Here is a 17526-nt window from a genome sequence, read left to right on the forward strand (position 1 = left end):
ACTTGTTCTAATCAATCCAGGACAACTCATCAGCTCTGCTAGTGATTGTTCTAGACTTTAGCCATGGGGTACAACTCTGGCCAAAGGCACGGCACAGGAAGTCTGCTGGGGGACTCAGGAGAAACAGTCCTGCAGTGAGGATTTGTGCTGTGGACACAGAATGCCTCCACTTGCTGAGAGAAACAAGCCACCCCCTGAGGAGCATGGGGAGGCTGGGGACCAGAGGTCCTTCTCTACCAGCCATGAATCATCTCACCTCAGGGCTTTCACAGAAGAGGAGATTTTTTTTTTCCTTGAATGAATCATTGGTTATTCAAAGCAGTCAGATGGAAGCATTCTGTTAGCACAACATAAATCACACCTAGAAATAGGACGCTGCTTTCCTTTTTTTTTTTAAGATTTATTTATTATGTACACAGTTTTCTGTCTGCATGTATCCCTGAAAGCCAGAAGAGAGCACCAGATCTCATAACGGATGGTTGTGGTTGTTGGGAATTGAACTCAGGACCTCTGGAAGAGCATCCAGTGCTCTTAACCTCTGAGCCATCTCTCCAGCCTGGGACGCTGCTTGAAAAGAAAAATACTTCAAAAGTGCAGCATTCACCCTATTGTTTTATTCTCTCTGCCCCTGATTAACATCTGGATAAATAACATTACTGTGGTCTGTTCAAAACACAGCTAACAGCATTGGATAAGAAAGCTTTGCTCACACCCAGGGTCACATCCTTCCTGGAATAAAGAAGATTATTTGAATCTCTAAGGATACAGCTAAATGAATGTGTCTGTCTGTCTGTCCTTCCAAAGGATACAGCTAAATGAGCATGCCTGTCTATCCTTCCAAATCCATCTAGAAAGCGAGCTGCTGCCCTGGGGGTGGGGGTATCTGTCCCCAAATGGTAGCCACACATGAGCACAAGCCACACATAAGCACATGCCACAGGAGTCACGGGGCTTACGTGTTATTCCTTTCTCCAGGCTCTCATAGTAGCCGCATAAACAAATCTGATGAAGGAGGTTTGGGTGGAATTTCTCAAAAGCTTTAACTTCTTTCAGTCGAGTGAAAATTATGTCCACATCTTCACTAGATCGTTCCAACGGCCTGCAGGGGGTAAGGGGTGGGGTGGGGGGAGACACAGAACCTGTAAGGTCTTTGTGAAAAATAGGCCACAAGACATAACTCATTACAGTTGCTTATTTATCTATCATGAGACAGGGTCTCCTGTAGCCTTGTCTGCCTTGAACTTAGGACATAGGCAAAGGTGACTTTGAACTGTTTATATTGTCCTTGTCCCTCCCAAGTGCTGGGTTACAGTCCTGTACTGCGAAGTTAGTCCCGCTATCCCAAGAGTTCTGTCACACATATGTAACCTATCTCCATCACAGGCATTTCTCTCTGTTCACTTTAAGTCCTAACTGTTGCAGATGTCTAGGACAGGACAGCTCAGAGTCAAGAAAACTAGATTCAAAGAAAATGTGTGTGGTCCCAGCTAGCCCAGCTAATTCCCACAGAGAAGGTGCAGAAGGAACTTCCTATGGAGACCTGGGATGTACAGTGCCCCGTCTGCTGAGATGGCCGTGTACCTGAAGAGCTGGGGGATTCACAGACCTCCCTAGTGCAGGGGCTGCTGCAAAGCTTCCAGGAAACCGTGCTGAGCTCTTTAAGAGGTTATCAGGCCACGAGGGTTGCACCGCATGAAAGGCTCACACTGCTGTCATAGGAATGAGTTCCTAACAAAAGGACAAGTGTGGTGCTCTTGCCTCTTCTCCAGGCCCTTTCTCTTTGACTTTTGCATGACTGGTACTGTTTGCCTTCTTTTTGCCCACCACAGGCTTGTGCAGCAAGAAGGCCCTGAAAGCATGATTCCCTCCCATCTTCTAATGGATCACCCAGACTCCAAACTGTGACAGATATGTTTTTTTTCTTCATAAATTACCCCAGTCTATGGTATTTTGTTATAGCAGCACAGCACATCAGTGTCAGGGCCCCTTTCCATCCACCACCTCTGGAGGACTTCCAAACTCCCCATCAGAAGCAAAGCCCTCAAGGCTCAGGGCTTTGAAAGGCAGCCAGAACTTCAAGTATGAACATCATGCTGCCCAAAGAGAGTCTGTGTGAGCTGGGAGGGAAGCAAGGATGGCAGTAGAATGTCCCTCAGAAGGCATCCAGCCCAGTGGGTTCATGTCACACTGTCAGCACCTGCAGGGAGTCAGGCCATTGCCACAGGAGGCCTGGGGCTGGTCCAAAGCAAGGCCAGGGTGGAAATGACCCCAGGAGGAATTGCAAGGCAGGAGAGTTGGAAATGACACTGATATGGTGGAGTCCCTCTTCACAGGACAAGCAAGAAGAGGTGAGGGTCCCTCTGCCCACACAAAGGAAGGCAGAAGCTCCTTTATTCCCCTGAGGATGCCCTTTGTTAGGAAGGCAGACCACAGCACAGTAGATTGCCAGCCTAATGCGCCATAGGAGAGACTAAAGACCCACGAGCAGCAGAAGAAAAATGTACTTCCATGAAGGTCAAAGTAAGCCAGAAGATCAACAAGATTCAGATCCAGACTGTAAGTCACAAAAGACATTGGTGGTTTTGTGATGTCGCCCATTGTTAAACATTTAAGTTCCCCAAAGAGTGAAAAATGATGATTTTTTTAATTAAAAATTTGGAAGTTAGATTTATTTGTTTTGTATTCATGTGTTTGTATGTGCATATGTTTATGCAGTACTGAAGCCTAGGCCAGAGTGTCATGCATGCTAGTCACTCTGCCAACTGTGCTAGTCCCATTCATCTTCAAATGTCTTCTGGTGTATATATTTCAGAACATTAGACATAGGTTAGCTAAGTACACATGAATTAAAATGACTTTGTTGCCCAGTTTGACTTTTCAGGTCAACAGGAAGTCATTGTAAAAAAGACATTTCCCTCCTTTAATGAGAAACTACCAAAGCTATAATAACTCATGTGAGATTTATAAATCACACGAGGTTACAGAAGCTACTACTACTACTACTACTACTACTACTACTATTACTACTAAGAACATGATCATTAGTCACTAAGACCCTTAAGAGAAGCATCTAATGAGGGACTAAGAAAATGATCTGTGGATAAGGTGAGATCCATATCCAGTGAGAGACCCCATCTCAAAAATTAGGGTGAAGAATGACAGAGAAAGATACTGGATATTGACTTCTGGCCTCCACACAGGTATTCATGTACACATAGACATCACACACACACGCACACACACACACACACACACAGAGTATCTAATGAAAGTAATGAATACAGAACTTGAGATATACACTAGAATACTTGTGTACCTTTTGAAGGAGTTTTAGACATGTGTACATTCTTTTCTATTATAACCATAAGATCTTAGACAATACACATTTAACAGTCTCAGTCTTTTTCTAACACTTAGCTTTTCAAGGGGTTTTGACACCTATGGAAATTTTTTATCATTGCGGCTTATTAGATAAAGCAAGTATAATGAATCTCAATTTACACTCAAAAACATTTAGACACATAAGTCAGGCAACTATCAGGATGCTGCAATCGTGTATTTATAATGCCAGTGATGACGTAGAGGTGTCAAAGGTCTTTGAAACTCAAGATGTTTGCCACTTATCAGGTTATCATCTTAATTATACAATTATTAACCACTTAGAACACTGTTTACTCCTTCCTAATTGCAAGTTTTTCCAACAATGTCAATGAAATTCAGAAAGAAGGAGTTGATGATGGTTCATCCAATCTGCATATATTTACTCAGGAAGTAAGTAAAGCTACCTGGTGACATAAAGGCATGGTCTGTGTGCCCAAGGTGAGGGACTTCTGTACACATACAGCACTTTCCAATAGAGAATCATCAAGGAAGGGGAAGGAATTCAGAAAAGAAAGAGATGTCACTATGAGTAAAATTCTACCAAGATCTCATGAGTGCATTGTTGTAAAAAGCCCTAAAATGCCCCCCTTCTCATTTCTCCTTTTATAACTACAGCACCACCAGCTAGCAGTTGAGTCTGTAACCTTTGGGGTTAGGCTATCACTTCGGTTTGTCTCGAGAGAGCCCCACCCTCCTTACTCCTCCCCTGTCCCTTTCCCATTCATTCACTACACAAGTGCATGCACACACACCTGTGCATACACACACACATACACACACACACACACACACACACACACACACACACACACACACACACACAAGCTGATATGCAGACACATACTAGATGCATACATACATGTACACACACCTGCACATACATGGACACACATCAACTCAATTGCTACGATTTTCCTTTGTCTGTGATTCTGCCAGTGAGCTTGCAGCTACCCTTAACCAAGGCATGCCAAGGTATTCCCAGTCCTTCCAATATCTGTATGCCTGCCTCCAGGAAGCAGAGCCCACAGAGTTTGCAGAGTTCCACTTAGTAACCAGCCCACTTGCTTTTACATCGCTATAAAACAATGAAAAGAAAAGAGACCTTCTAGATCCAAAGTTAAGAAACATTAGATATTAATCTTTTCTGTCAACCCCTGTAAAACTTCTGTTTACAATAGGAATTCAAATCTTACTATCTCTCCTACTTTGTGAGACTTTTATGAAAATATTTTCCTCTCACCCCACTTTGCAAAACCTATATGCAAATGTTTTTACCCCACTACCACCACCACCACACACTCCCGGTAAAAACCTTCGTTTACACAAAGGCCCTGCTGCATTCTTGGAACTTAAATGACTTATGTGGCCCACTTTCCTTCATTTCTTTTATGCCAATTCTTTTTTTTTTCTGCAGATTTTTTTATTTGAATTAGAAACAAGATTGTTTTACATGACAATCCCAGTTCCCTCTACCTCTCCTCCTCCCCTACCACCCCCCACCCGCCTCCAGCTAAAACCCTACCTATCACATATCCTTTCTGCTCCCCCTGGATGGTGAGGCCTTCCATGGGGTGTCATCAGAGTCTATCGCATCCTTCTGGATAGGGCCTAGGCCCACCCCCGTGTGTCTTTTATACCAATTCTTTTAAAACTAGCCAATCATGAAAGACTGTGAGGTCAGGTCCCAGCCAATGGGGAAAAGCCAGAGTCACCACTGACATTAGAATTAAAAACCGAACAGGAAGTCAACTTCCTGTTCCTATGTCTGCTCCTCTGCTTTCGTAAGTAGCACACCCTGCTGATCAGAAGGTAAGTTTTGCCTTGTTGAGACACTGTAATTGGAGTGGTGATCTCTTTGTGCCCCTGGGCTCACGTCTAACAAAATGAGATCAGAGATTGTGACTGGAGATCATGAAGACTACCATTTTGGCCTTGAACAAAAGTATGGAGGCCCATATACCTTAGCCTCCCCACTTGGTACAGGTACTATGTCACAGGTCCCACAAGGGATTGAAAGTCACTGCTCTTGTGACCCATGAAAAATCTCACTGCTACCTGAAGGCCAGGACCAGGCCAGGTAAGGCTTAAAGGATGTTGAGTCTGGGATTTGTGAGTGAGTGGAGAAGGAAGAAGGCCTTTTGGACCACATTCTGTGTTGTCTTTTGTTTCTTTACATTTAAACCACAATACAAAATCAAAGCACAACCTCATCTGGGGACTGAAGATGCAGCTCAGTGCCTGGAACATACAGGTTTGATGCCCAATATAGAAAGCAAGCCATATCAATTCCAGAAGCCCATTCTCAGACATCTTCTCTGACTGTGCCTGAGTATCTGAGGTCAGTACAGCATCATCAGGCTGGGCACACACCCTCAGTCACAGGTTCTGCAGATGCAACTAAACTAGACCCCCAAATGCACACAGATAGAACCAAGTACCCTGCTAGCATAAGGGTAAAACAGCTTCTTTCAGTTCTGTACACTCTAGAAGAGTACACAGAATGAGTCAGGTAACAGATGCTTTTCAAAAATGTTTCAGGCTAAATCAGAACTAGTGGCTTTTCTTATAGGTGATTCACAGAATACTCAGCAAGAGATTCTCAAAAGGCTGGCCCACTCGGAGCCTTGGGCTGGGAGAGTCAGATGCTCTGGATAACCTTTACTCTTGTTTGCTTGCTTCCCTTTTGTTTGTCTGTCTGTTTTGGAGTCAAGTTCTCATAGCTCAGGCTGACCTAAGTAGCTCAAGGTGGCTCCCACCTCCCCAGGGCTGAGTTACAGGTATGAACCACCACACATGTCTACTAATTTTCCCATTCTTGATCAATAACGAGGGAAGCCATTAATTCCATTCTATAGAATTCTATATTCCATTCTATATGCTATTCCATCTATTCTGTATCTAAGCCAATGGTACAGGGAAGCATAACCCTAGTCAATCAGCCTTGTGTATACCAAGGCAACAAAACTGACATTAGTTAGCCTGAACCAACCATTTTCAAGCTTGTACCATCTGGGCCTGTCTGAAGCATGGACACACTGCCAGGAGCATCAGGAAAGGGAAACAGATTTTTAGCAGAGAAAATTTGAAAAAACTCTTAAGCTGAACCAGCTTTTGTGATTCTCTGTAAGAGAACAGTAGTTTTGCAGTTAGCTATGTAGCCCTTGGAGCTTTTTAGCCACTTGTTTGAGGCCCTACTCTTCATGGAACACTCCTGGCTTATTTCTGCCTTGCCATCTAGCAAAGCATCTGCTGTTGGTGCCCCTGCACGTTACAACCTGAAGAACACAAAGGAAAAGTGAGTTAAGATGCTAAGCTGGGGCTCATTTAATCAGATCATGAATCTCTTACTGAGCCTCACCCATTAACCATTAGCCAAATGCAGCTCTATAGGTTTGGCTGGCTATAGTGGTTAGAATGAGAGTAGCTCCCATAAGCTCATATATTTAAATACTTGGTGCCTAGTTGGTGGAAGTGTTTGGGAAGGATTGGAGGTGTGGCCTTGCCAGAGGAGGTGTGTCACTAGGTGCAGGTTTTGATATTTCAAAAAATCCAACACTATTTCAATTCTCTCTCTCTCTCTCTCTCTCTCTCTCTCTCTCTCTCTCTCTGCCTCCTGCTTACAGATCAGAAGTAAGCTTGTAGCTACTGCTTCAGTGCCATGTTTGCCTACCTACTGCCCAGCTCCCTGCCATGATGGTCATGAACTTACACCCTGAAACTCTAAGCCCCCAATATATCTTTCTTCTGTAAGTCACCTTGGTTATGTCTCTTCACAGCAACAGAAAAGCAGATAAGATACTGGTTAACTAACTTCATATTCGATATTCGGACTGGTCATGTAAGCACCACAGAGACTGACAGTCTGTTTCTTTGTTTGTTTTTCTAGCAGGGCATTGTGTCACACACCTTTAATTCAGGAGGACGAGGCAGGGGCATATCTATGAAAAGCCATCCTGGTCTACATATCCAGTTCTAGGCCAGCCAAGGCTAGTAAGACATTGTCTCAAAAAGAAAATAAAAGTCTATGACATAATTTGATGGTAGAGTACATGTTGCCATACATGGGGTCCTGAGTTTAATCCCCACCCCAAGCCCCATACATACATCTCTTGTATCACCACTAAAGGAAAGAGAAACTTGCACTTCATGCTGTGATGGACTGGTATGGCACTAATTCTTCCAGAGTAAATAGACATTGAACAGTCTACATGAAGCACCTGCTTTCAGACATTAGACAACAGACAACACGGGACTGTGGTCCAAACAAGGAGACGCGAGGGGGATCCATGTAACAGTCTCGTTGTCTTGCTGATATACTTTGTGAATCACAGGCAGAGGGAACATGGCAGACTCGCTGTGCTGGTGGGGACAATTTGAGTGAAGTGAGTCACAGGATAGGACGTGGAAGGAAGGTCTGGGCTGAGGGAGGGGCCACGTTGCGTCATTAGCTGCACGTGCACAGGCTGGTTCATGGAGAGGTTTGGCAGAACACAGCTCTGGAGAAGAGCCGAACAGGCTTCTGTAGATCAGCCATTCTCACAGATCAGGAGCTCCGAAAAACCAAAGACAGGGCTCTCCAACCACTCTGATCATTCATCTCAAACTCCCAAAACAGTACCCCAGCCCATGCCGTAGACTTTCCTAGCACAGCTTAAAAGTAAACCTGGTAACGAGATGATGGGACAGACTTAGTAGACTTCCTAGGGGAGGCCTTACCCTCTCCGAAGAGCAGATGGGAGGTTAGGGGGTGGGGGAGCAGCAGGAGAGGAGGGAAGGGGAACTGGGATTGGAATATAAAAAAATAAATAATAAAAAAGCCTGGTAGAATCAAGTTGATTGATTACTAAATTAGCTTCCTACCAGAGTATAAATTGGCCTTCTTTTTGAAAAAGAAAATCCAAGATGTCAATATTATAACATCCAAAATGTCTAAAATACTATCATAAAATACTATAAATTCAAAAGTGGGAAAACAGAAACAGAAGTAGAGATCATAGAGACGTGAAAAACACCAAGAAAGGTCATTAGAGTGGCAGAGATAAATGTGTTTAAAATGTAAAAAAAAAAAAAAGCTGAGCAATAATGCTTCACGCCTTTAATTCCAGCACTTGGGAGCCAGAGGCAAGAGGATCCCTAGATCAAGGCAAATTCCAGAACGGCCAGGGCTACACAGAGAAACCCTGTCTCAAAAATTACCCCCTCCCACCCTCCATGCACGCACACACACACACACACACACACACACACACACACACACACACACACAGAGGGAGAGAGAGAGAGAGAGAGAGAGAGAGAGAGAGAGAGAGAGAGAGAGAGAACTTAAAGGAAACAATTGGCTCGGTGAGTGAACAGACAGGAAACAGCAGTATTAAAGTATTTTTTTAAAAGCAAATGAGAATTTGCTTTAAGGCTGAAAAAAATGCAAAATGAAAAGGGGGAAAAACCCCACCATTGAAATTAAGAGCAGATGGAGTACAGCAGAGAAAACATCAGTGAACTGTGAGGTAGGCAAGAAAAGCTGTCCAAGGCAAAACACAGAGAGAACCAGATAAAAACAAAAGAGCAGAGACTTGGTGCTGTGGGACAAAACCATGGAGTTTCACATACTTGTGATAGAAGCTCCAGATAGGAAAAAAGAGAGGAAAAAGGGAAAAACTGAGAAATAGTGGATGACTTTTTTCTAATTAAAAATGTAGTAAGTAGTACAAGAGACTAAAATATCAGAGTAATATTTATGCTTTATGACAGAGGAGAATTAAAGATGACCAGAAATTTTTTTTTGCTAGTTCTACCAAGAAGTAGAATTCTGGGGGCTGGAGAGATGGCTCAATGATTAAGAGCATTGGCTGTTCTTCCAGAGGAACCCAGGTTCAATTCACAACTGTCTGCAACTCCAGTTTCAGGGCCTCCTAGGGCAGCAGGCATACCCATGGTGCACAGACATACACACAGAAAAAAACACATCTATACACATAAAATAAAAATAAATGTTCAACAAATGTTTTGGGGTTTTGTTTGTTTGTTTGCTTGTTTGAACAAGTAGACTTCTTTTCCCTCTGTGAATGTACGCTGGCCTGTCTCCAACTGAAGGAGACAGACGTTCAGCACTAAGTCTGACAAGCTGTTCTGCCACTAGCAAGTAGTTTAAGTTAACCGACTCATGACTTCAGTAGGGTGACACAGGGCTAAACTTGGTCTAGGATCTTAACAAGCTTTTAGGAAAGTCTATGTTTAAAAGTAGTTTTGTATTGGGCCTATAAACAAAACTTAATCAAAAGGATATGTAAATCATCCTGCAATTATTTGGTGCTTCAGAATCAAAACGTCTTAGCCACCTTAACCAAAATGTCCCTGTACCTTCCACATGCAATGCTGACTCAAAATGCACATAAAAGTCTTGTTTTTAAGTGATTTTTCCATGCTACAGCTGGCTTTTGTCTATAAATTAAAGAATATGTACTATAGTGACTATCAGCTAGAAGACATTAGTAACCTAAAGAGTCTACAAAACACAGTAAGATAAATAAAATCATGCTTTTTTTTTTTTTTTTTTTTTACCGTGGTACTCTAGTCATAATGGTGGATAAGCTGTTAAATAACTAGGAAGTGGATAGAAGATGAAACAGTTTTTTTTAGATTTTAAAGATTTAACACTTTTTAAAATAAACTTATTAGTAAAAACAAAATCCTTCAATAATACACATTATTTCCAATTACAATATTACAAATGCCAAGGGAACTGGTGCCCTGAATTTCACTCTGTGTGGAAGGAGCTTCCGGTACCACCCGCCTGTGTGAAATGACAGGGGCAGTTCTTGGCGACACACAGTTCCAGCATGCCTCACTGCACAAAATAAAAGCCCCAGGAAGCAGGGTGTGTGCCAAGGACATATGGCAGGGTGATGATCCGTTATGAATGAGGACTCTGCCCCATGGTATTTCCTTTCACTGTTACACATTAGGGGTTCAGAGAGACCAGGATGAATAGTCCAGAGCAGGTAAGGTAGCGTTTGGAAAGCTGATTTAATAAAACAGACATCAGTCTCGGGTCTAGCATTTTATTTCAGACAAAGTTCAAATTCTTACATTCAAAAAATGACAACTGGGCTAGAGAAATGTCTCAGAGATTAAGAGAACTTGTTGCTCCTCTAGAGCTCCTGAGTCTGGTTCTCAGAACCAAAGCAGATGGTTCACATCCATTGTAATCCCATGGCTCACAACAATTGTAACTCCATGGCTCACAACCATTGTAACTCCATGGCTCATAACCAATGTAACTCCATGGCTCATAACCAATGTAACTCCATGGCTCATAACCAATGTAACTCCAGCCTCAGGGGATCCAATACTTCTGACCTCTGTGGGCACCTGCATACATTCACAAAAGTATGCATATGAGCACAAACACACCATGCTTAAAAATAATAAAATAAATCTTCTTTTAAAATAACTGGCAACAATTAAGACTACCAAAGCAAGAAAATGCCTGCAGATGGAGGTCCAGAAAAGTCCATGTCCAGGCAAAATTCCTATAAGCAAGAAGCCTTGTTACAGTCATGTATGGTCAATCAAGCAAGAAAGCATGCTGAACAGAGCTCTAGTTTGAGGGATACCACAGACTTCATAATTCTACCCCCAGGGGCCAGCAAGACAGAGGCCCACACCTGCCCCAGTCCCCAGACTCCAGGCAAATAAAGCAGGGAGTACCTTTGTCCCACTACTTTCCTTCACAAAAGCAGAGATAAATTATGTCAGAACTTTGACCCTCCATCTCTAGACCCCCATTCAACAAGATTGTTGCATAGCCTCTCAAAGCAGAGGTAAATAAGTCAATTCTTTGCGTCTCACATGGAACCAGACCTCAGGTCTGCCAGTCTGCCCTATGCCGACTTCTGCTCCATTAGGGAAATCCAATGCGTTTCTCTAAAACACAGTACTACAAGACAAAAAGAAGCCACGTCTCCCAGAAAGATACAGAGTTCTGCAGAGTCCTGGGGACTTGGAGGGAGGGCTTCACAGGGAGCCCCTTTTCTTCTAACTCCCAACTCTCTCAGAACTAATGCTGATATTTTAAATAGTTGGGGAGAGTAGGCAGAAATTGTGTAAGTACCGAGAGAGGATGAAAGGTGTGGCTGCCTGCATCACGACTAAGTCCGAGTATTGGTCGAAAGCCTGGAGGTTTGGATGAACGACAAGATGTCTGGTCCTATTTTGAGAGAATGTGTCTCTCACCTTTATTGTGGAGCAGCCTTATATACAGACTTACGAAATCCCAAGGTTTAAGGGTTCACAACAGGATGTTGATGCTAGTGGGATGAGGCCAGGATAACAGGAGGTACCTGTGGTTATGCTGGAAAATAACTCATGGAGACCCCGTGAGGGCTGGGTCCCAACAGAAAGGTTTCTGGCTAGCCAGACAGTGAAGTGTGAGGAAAGACATGGGGTGGGAAGTTAAAGACAGGATGGCCAGCAGCCACAACAATTGGAAATTCTACAGGCTCTCAAAGAACAGGACTAAGAAATCAAAGTGGATTTGATTGGTCAGGATCCCAATGCCAGCCAACCAGCTGCACACATTATTCTACTAGCTGGGGTGGGTTCTTTTTTAATCAGAAAACAAAATCGGAGCTGTCATATTAGAAAATCTGCCTCCTGAAGGGAAGTGAACTGGAAGGGAAGAGGGTAAGGGTGTGCAAAGTAGATGGAAATGGGCTTTCGTGGCTCTGTGTGGCATCCCTTTCCCCACCACCAGCCCTTGTGACTTTACACTTCCAGAGTACCACAAGCTCTTCTGGGTGTCATAACACACAAACATCTTCCCTTTCTCTCCATAGCACACTTGGCACTAGTGTAACAGGAAGTCATGGCATGGTCCTATAGTCCCTTTGAAATTATTGATAGTGCCCTCATTCACTCTCAAAAAAGTGCCCTGGTTTAGACAATAAATTATGTATGCACCTTACTTGGAAATAACCCTGCTCCTGCCTCCCTGTGGGTGCCTCCAGCATCGGGGACCTGCTTCCTACAATTTGCAGCCTCTTCCCTCACCATGATAATCCTTCAGTTTCTCTGCTCACCACATCTCTAGGTGATCTACATTGTTCCAACTTTTCAGCTTCTATTGCCTCTCCCCCAAGCTCCAGGTCACTGAGACAGAGCAGGATTCAAACCCTAGCTTCTGGGACCGAGGGACTGGGATGTACAGAGGTCCAGAAAAGACTCTGAAGCCTGAGGTATGAGAGAGGGAAGACAAAGGCTCTCCAAGTGTTGCTGAGTAAGATTCTGGGTCTTTCTCTTTCTCATCTGCAAGTGTCAGGAGGGTGTGAACTGATGAAAGGGTACACGGATTCGGGAAAACAAAAAACGGTGGCCTTGGCTACATGAAAGTAATACTAATTACAGTCTTTGATTGAACATCATATAAATCATTTGTTTCTAATTACAGTGCTGCCCAGAAACACGAATGTAAATCACACAAGGTGCCGAAGTGTTCTTAGTGTACTGTTATTTAATTATAATTATAAACACTCTATGCATTCGTAATTATGATTTGCTATGCCTGGTTGTTTGAATCCAACACCAACACTGCTTCCTTCTATTGCTAACAAGTCATCGTATCCATCCAGAGATCTAGATCTTTCAGGCACTAATGAACTTCTATGAGAGAGAAATGCCAAAGCAATAGAAATGATCTCTACCATTATAAGAGAGCATAAAAGAAAGTAGCATTGCATACCTGGGTGGGTCCAAGCTCATTAATGAAAAGGAGACCCATCCAGCAGCCCAAGCAGAAGAACCTAATGCATTTGTAATCACACAAAAATCTGAGAATAATCTCCAACAATATTAGGAAGACCTGGACACTGAACAGACGAAGGAATCACTCGCTTGCAATGCTCCACTAGAAGAGCTAGGGCAGATAGAGAGGGAACTCAAAGGGTTGGCTGTTGTTGTTACTTCTCCTGACTTAAATATTTATTTTTATTCTGAGTTAGGTTTTCTCTTTTATCAGCATTCAGGATGCAGTGGGTATTATTTTCTACTCAGTGGGTACCTTTTCATTTTCCCTGAAGAAGCCAGTAATTTTAGTTTTGATTTTATATACTAGATTTATCTAGTTCACCAATGTTTGGAGTTTACTTACATCTAGGAGCCCATAAATTAACTTTTTTTTCCTGGTACTGGCACTTATGCTAGGCAAGCATTCTGCCACTGAGCTACACCCTAAGTCCTAACATTCCATATAACACTAAGCATGTAAAACAGGGCTAGAAAGATAGCTCAGTGGTAAAGGCACTTGATGGGCAAGCCAGACCACCTGAGTTTGAATCCCTAGGATGTCAGCTAAGACAGACACAGTGGGTCAAGTGTTTGCAATGCCAGCACCATCTACTGGAGAGGGGAGGCTGAGATGAGAAGAACCAACCCAAGATTCCTGCCTGGCCAACACAGTGCAGGAGAGGAGGAAAGGTGAGGAACCAATACCTGAAGGCTGTCCTCTGACAACCACAAGTGTGCTATGGCACATACTCCCACACATAGGAACAGGCACATACACATAACACACACACACGCACGCACGCACGCACGCACGCACGCACGCAGGCACGCACTGTAGGGGTAAGTAGCACTTCTGAGGGTATGTCCTCCTTAGTTACATAAATGTACTTGGAGGAAACCATTAAAAAAAAAAAAAGAATCTGCAGTTACAGCCTCTCAAATAACCTCCATATGCTTTAGATCTTTCCAATCTACATCTAACAGCTCAGCTGGATAAAATCAAAACCTTATTTTTCTCTTCTTTCCTTTTTTTATTTTTATTTTTTTGAGACAGGGTTTCACTGTGTAGGTCTGGCTGTCCTGGAACTCCCTCTGTAGCCCAGGCTGACCTTGAACTCTGAGATCTGACTATTTCTGCTTTCCCAATGCTGGGATTAAAGGCATGTGCCACCACTGCCTGGCTGAAAACCTTATTCTCAAAAGTGGTACTCTTAGTGGCTGAGGAGATAGTTCATTGGGAAAGGGCTCACTGCACAAGCATAAGGATTCCCATTCAATCATCAATACCACGTGATCCTAGCACTGAGGAGGCAGAAACAGGAGGATCCTTGGGGCTTTGGACCAGATAGGCTAGCCAAGCCAGTGAGTTCAATATTTGGAGAGAGACCCTGCCTCAAAAAATAAGATAAAGAGCCAGGTAGTGGTGGTGCACACCTTTAATCCCAGCACTCTGGAAGCAGAGACAGATGGATCTCTTTGAGTTTGAGACCAGCCAGGTCTACAGAGCAAGTTCCAGGGACAGGCTCCAAAGCTACACAGAGAAACTCTGTTTAGAAAAAAATAATAATAATGTAAAGAGAAATTGAGGAACATACCTGAAGTTTGACTTTGACCTCCACAAGTTCATGCACACACGCATACCCACACATACGCATATGCACACACAAACACACAGACACAACACACACACACACACACACACACACACACACACACACACACACACTCAGCAACTGTCTAAATGTTGGTATTACCCCAAAGTCACATGCTGAAATCCTAACCTAAGGAGATAATATTCAGAGAATTCAGAGATGGGGCCTTGGGGTAGTGAACAAGTCTCAAATCTCCACCATCATGCATCAAGATATGTTCTTATAAAAGACAGATAAAAGCGTTTGTCTGCCCTTTTCAGCATGAAAGGACACAAAAAGAAGGTATCATCCAGGAAACAGAGAACAAACCCTCATCAGACAGTCAACGTGCTGGCATTTTGTCTTGGCTATATCAACCTTCAGAACTGTGGGTAGTAAATTTCTATTGAGTATAAGTCACTCCAATACGTCCCAACCTTTCTTAAATCAGGACTGTCTCATAGAAAATTAACATTTGCATGTCAGGATGGAGTAAACCAATGCATGTCCTCCAACTACCTGCTGAACTAGGGTGACCCCACAGGCTCCAGAAATTAGACCCTTGGTAATAAAGATTGCTGGGAAGTTCTGGCCTAGAGAATCCACTCTATAAGGGTGCCCACTCAAGAACCAATAGGGAAACGTATTTCCTAAGATGCCAGCATTCATTCAGTTCAATAGCTGAATGAATTACATTGTTAACCATCCCATCCTCACAAGAGCCCTGAAAGGTGGGAATTATTTTCCTTCAGATGGTGAAACTGATCTGAGGTGTTGAAGGAATTCACCCGCACCCCCACAGGCATTGGAAACAGCCCCAATTGGAGCCCCATTCATTTGGTGCCTCTCTATCATAATTCTTCTGTTCAGGGTTGCTCAGGGACATGTGGCTGTTCCCAGGCAGATGGATGAGTGGGGTCTGCTTCAAGCATTGTCTTACTATTGGCTCAATATTTCTCTAAAGTGGGCAGAAGAGGGGCACCAACCAGGGCAGCCCTTAGGTACTGCTCTGTGTCCCCAGACAGTTCAGCAGTGGCCAATTTGCTCCCTCGAGCAGCAAGCACACCCAAGAAGCTGCCACAGACAACAGCGGAATCAATCCCATATTTCATTAGTCCCACCTTCACAGAAGGAAGTTAAATTACTGTGGTTAGTCATTATCACCTGATCCCACAACCAAATACCTTAGTAAGATGAACCCTCAGGCCAACGAGATGGTTCCATGAGTAAAGGCACCAAGCCTGACAACCTGAGTTCGATCCCTGGGACCCACACAGTATATGGAGAGAACTAATTTCTGCAAATTGTCTCCTGACCTTCACACTTGCACTGTGCTGAATGTACGTGTGCACACGCTCACACTCACACACACACACACACACTCACACACACACACACACACACACACACACACACACACACTCACACATTTTGCAAATACAAAAAAAATGCAATTTAAAACATTTAAAGGAGAAGGAGAGATGGCTCAGAATTAAGAGCACTTGCTGCTCTTGCAGAAGACCCTGGTTTGGCTCCCAGAACTCACAGTGGATGGCTCACACTGCCTGTAACTCCAGCTCCAAGGCCCCAATGCCTCCTTCGGACTCCAAGGTCCCATGCACGTGACATGGTGCCAAGACGTACAAGAAAGTAAATGTAAATATTTTTAATTTAATTTCTTGAGAATTTCAAACATAAGTGCTATATTTACATATCTATTACCACTCCTCCTGTCTCCAAGTTCTGCCATATTCCCCCAAATACCACTTAACGTCATAACCTCTGTGCTATTTCAGTGTTACTGTTTTACACTTGTGTGTGTGTGTGTGTGTTCGTGCGCGCACATACACTACTAAGTCCATTTAGTATTGTTTGCATGAACATGTGTTTAGAGATGACACTTTGGATTAGAAAGACTTAATTTAATATTTTTAAAAGACAAATTCTCTAGGGACTGGGTGATGGCTCTGCAGGTAAAGGCTTTTGTCATACAAGCCTTGTGGCCTGAGTTTTATCCCCAGAACCCACACAAAAGTCAGAAGGAAAGAACCAACTCCACAAAGTTGACCTCTGACCTCCACACACATGCCATGACATGTGTTTCCCCCACACCTATCATGCACACTCACAAGAGTAAAAACAATTCAATTTCCAAAAAGGACTCGCCATTCCAAAGCAGCATTCTTTGTATGGAGAGTTTTAGGGTTTTGTTGTTGTTGTTGTTGTTGTTTAAACTAAAAGTCACCAAGTCTTGCAAATACAAATACAGCAATCCTCCAAAACTTGAATTTCAGGTAAATAATAATTTCAATGTAAGTATATCTTTTCAATAAAAGGGATGCATTTATACTTTTAAATTTCCCATTTATCTGAAATTCAAATTAATCAGTTGTCTTGCATTTTTTCCAGAACCCTAAGCAAGCCTTTTTTTTTTTTTCCTTTCCATTTCTCCTTCTGTTGCTGCCTAGAACTGCTGGGATAGTGATGATCCAGACAGCTGCCTCAAAACCTCAGAGCCTAACCTAACTCTGCTCCTACCCTTCTCTGGTATGTACACAGAGAAGTGACCCAAGGCCCCTGCTCATTATTGCCACTTTAGTGCCTCTCAACAACATTGGGAACCTGATGGACCAGCCTGACTCCATTTTAAGATTAAAATCCATCTTGTTACAAGGTCAAAATAAGTTCATTCCCATTTTCTGTAAAACTTGGGTTTGACCTTGTCTTGATT

At 43.2% G+C, this 17526-nt stretch overlaps 1 protein-coding gene across 1 annotated transcript in view; it reads right to left on the reverse strand.

Annotated features, from left to right (window-relative positions):
• LOC100774346 (rap guanine nucleotide exchange factor 4) overlaps positions 1-17526 on the reverse strand; it is a 295338-nt gene that overhangs the window by 249930 nt on the left and 27882 nt on the right. Inside the window, exon 2 of the mRNA XM_027420185.2 lies at positions 957-1099. Within this exon, the coding sequence (XP_027275986.1) occupies positions 957-1099 (143 nt within the window). The remainder of the gene's footprint in view (positions 1-956; positions 1100-17526) is intronic.

The sequence above is a fragment of the Cricetulus griseus genome, chromosome 6, assembly GCF_003668045.3.
Source record: "Cricetulus griseus strain 17A/GY chromosome 6, alternate assembly CriGri-PICRH-1.0, whole genome shotgun sequence".
NCBI classification, from domain to species: Eukaryota; Metazoa; Chordata; class Mammalia; order Rodentia; family Cricetidae; genus Cricetulus; species Cricetulus griseus.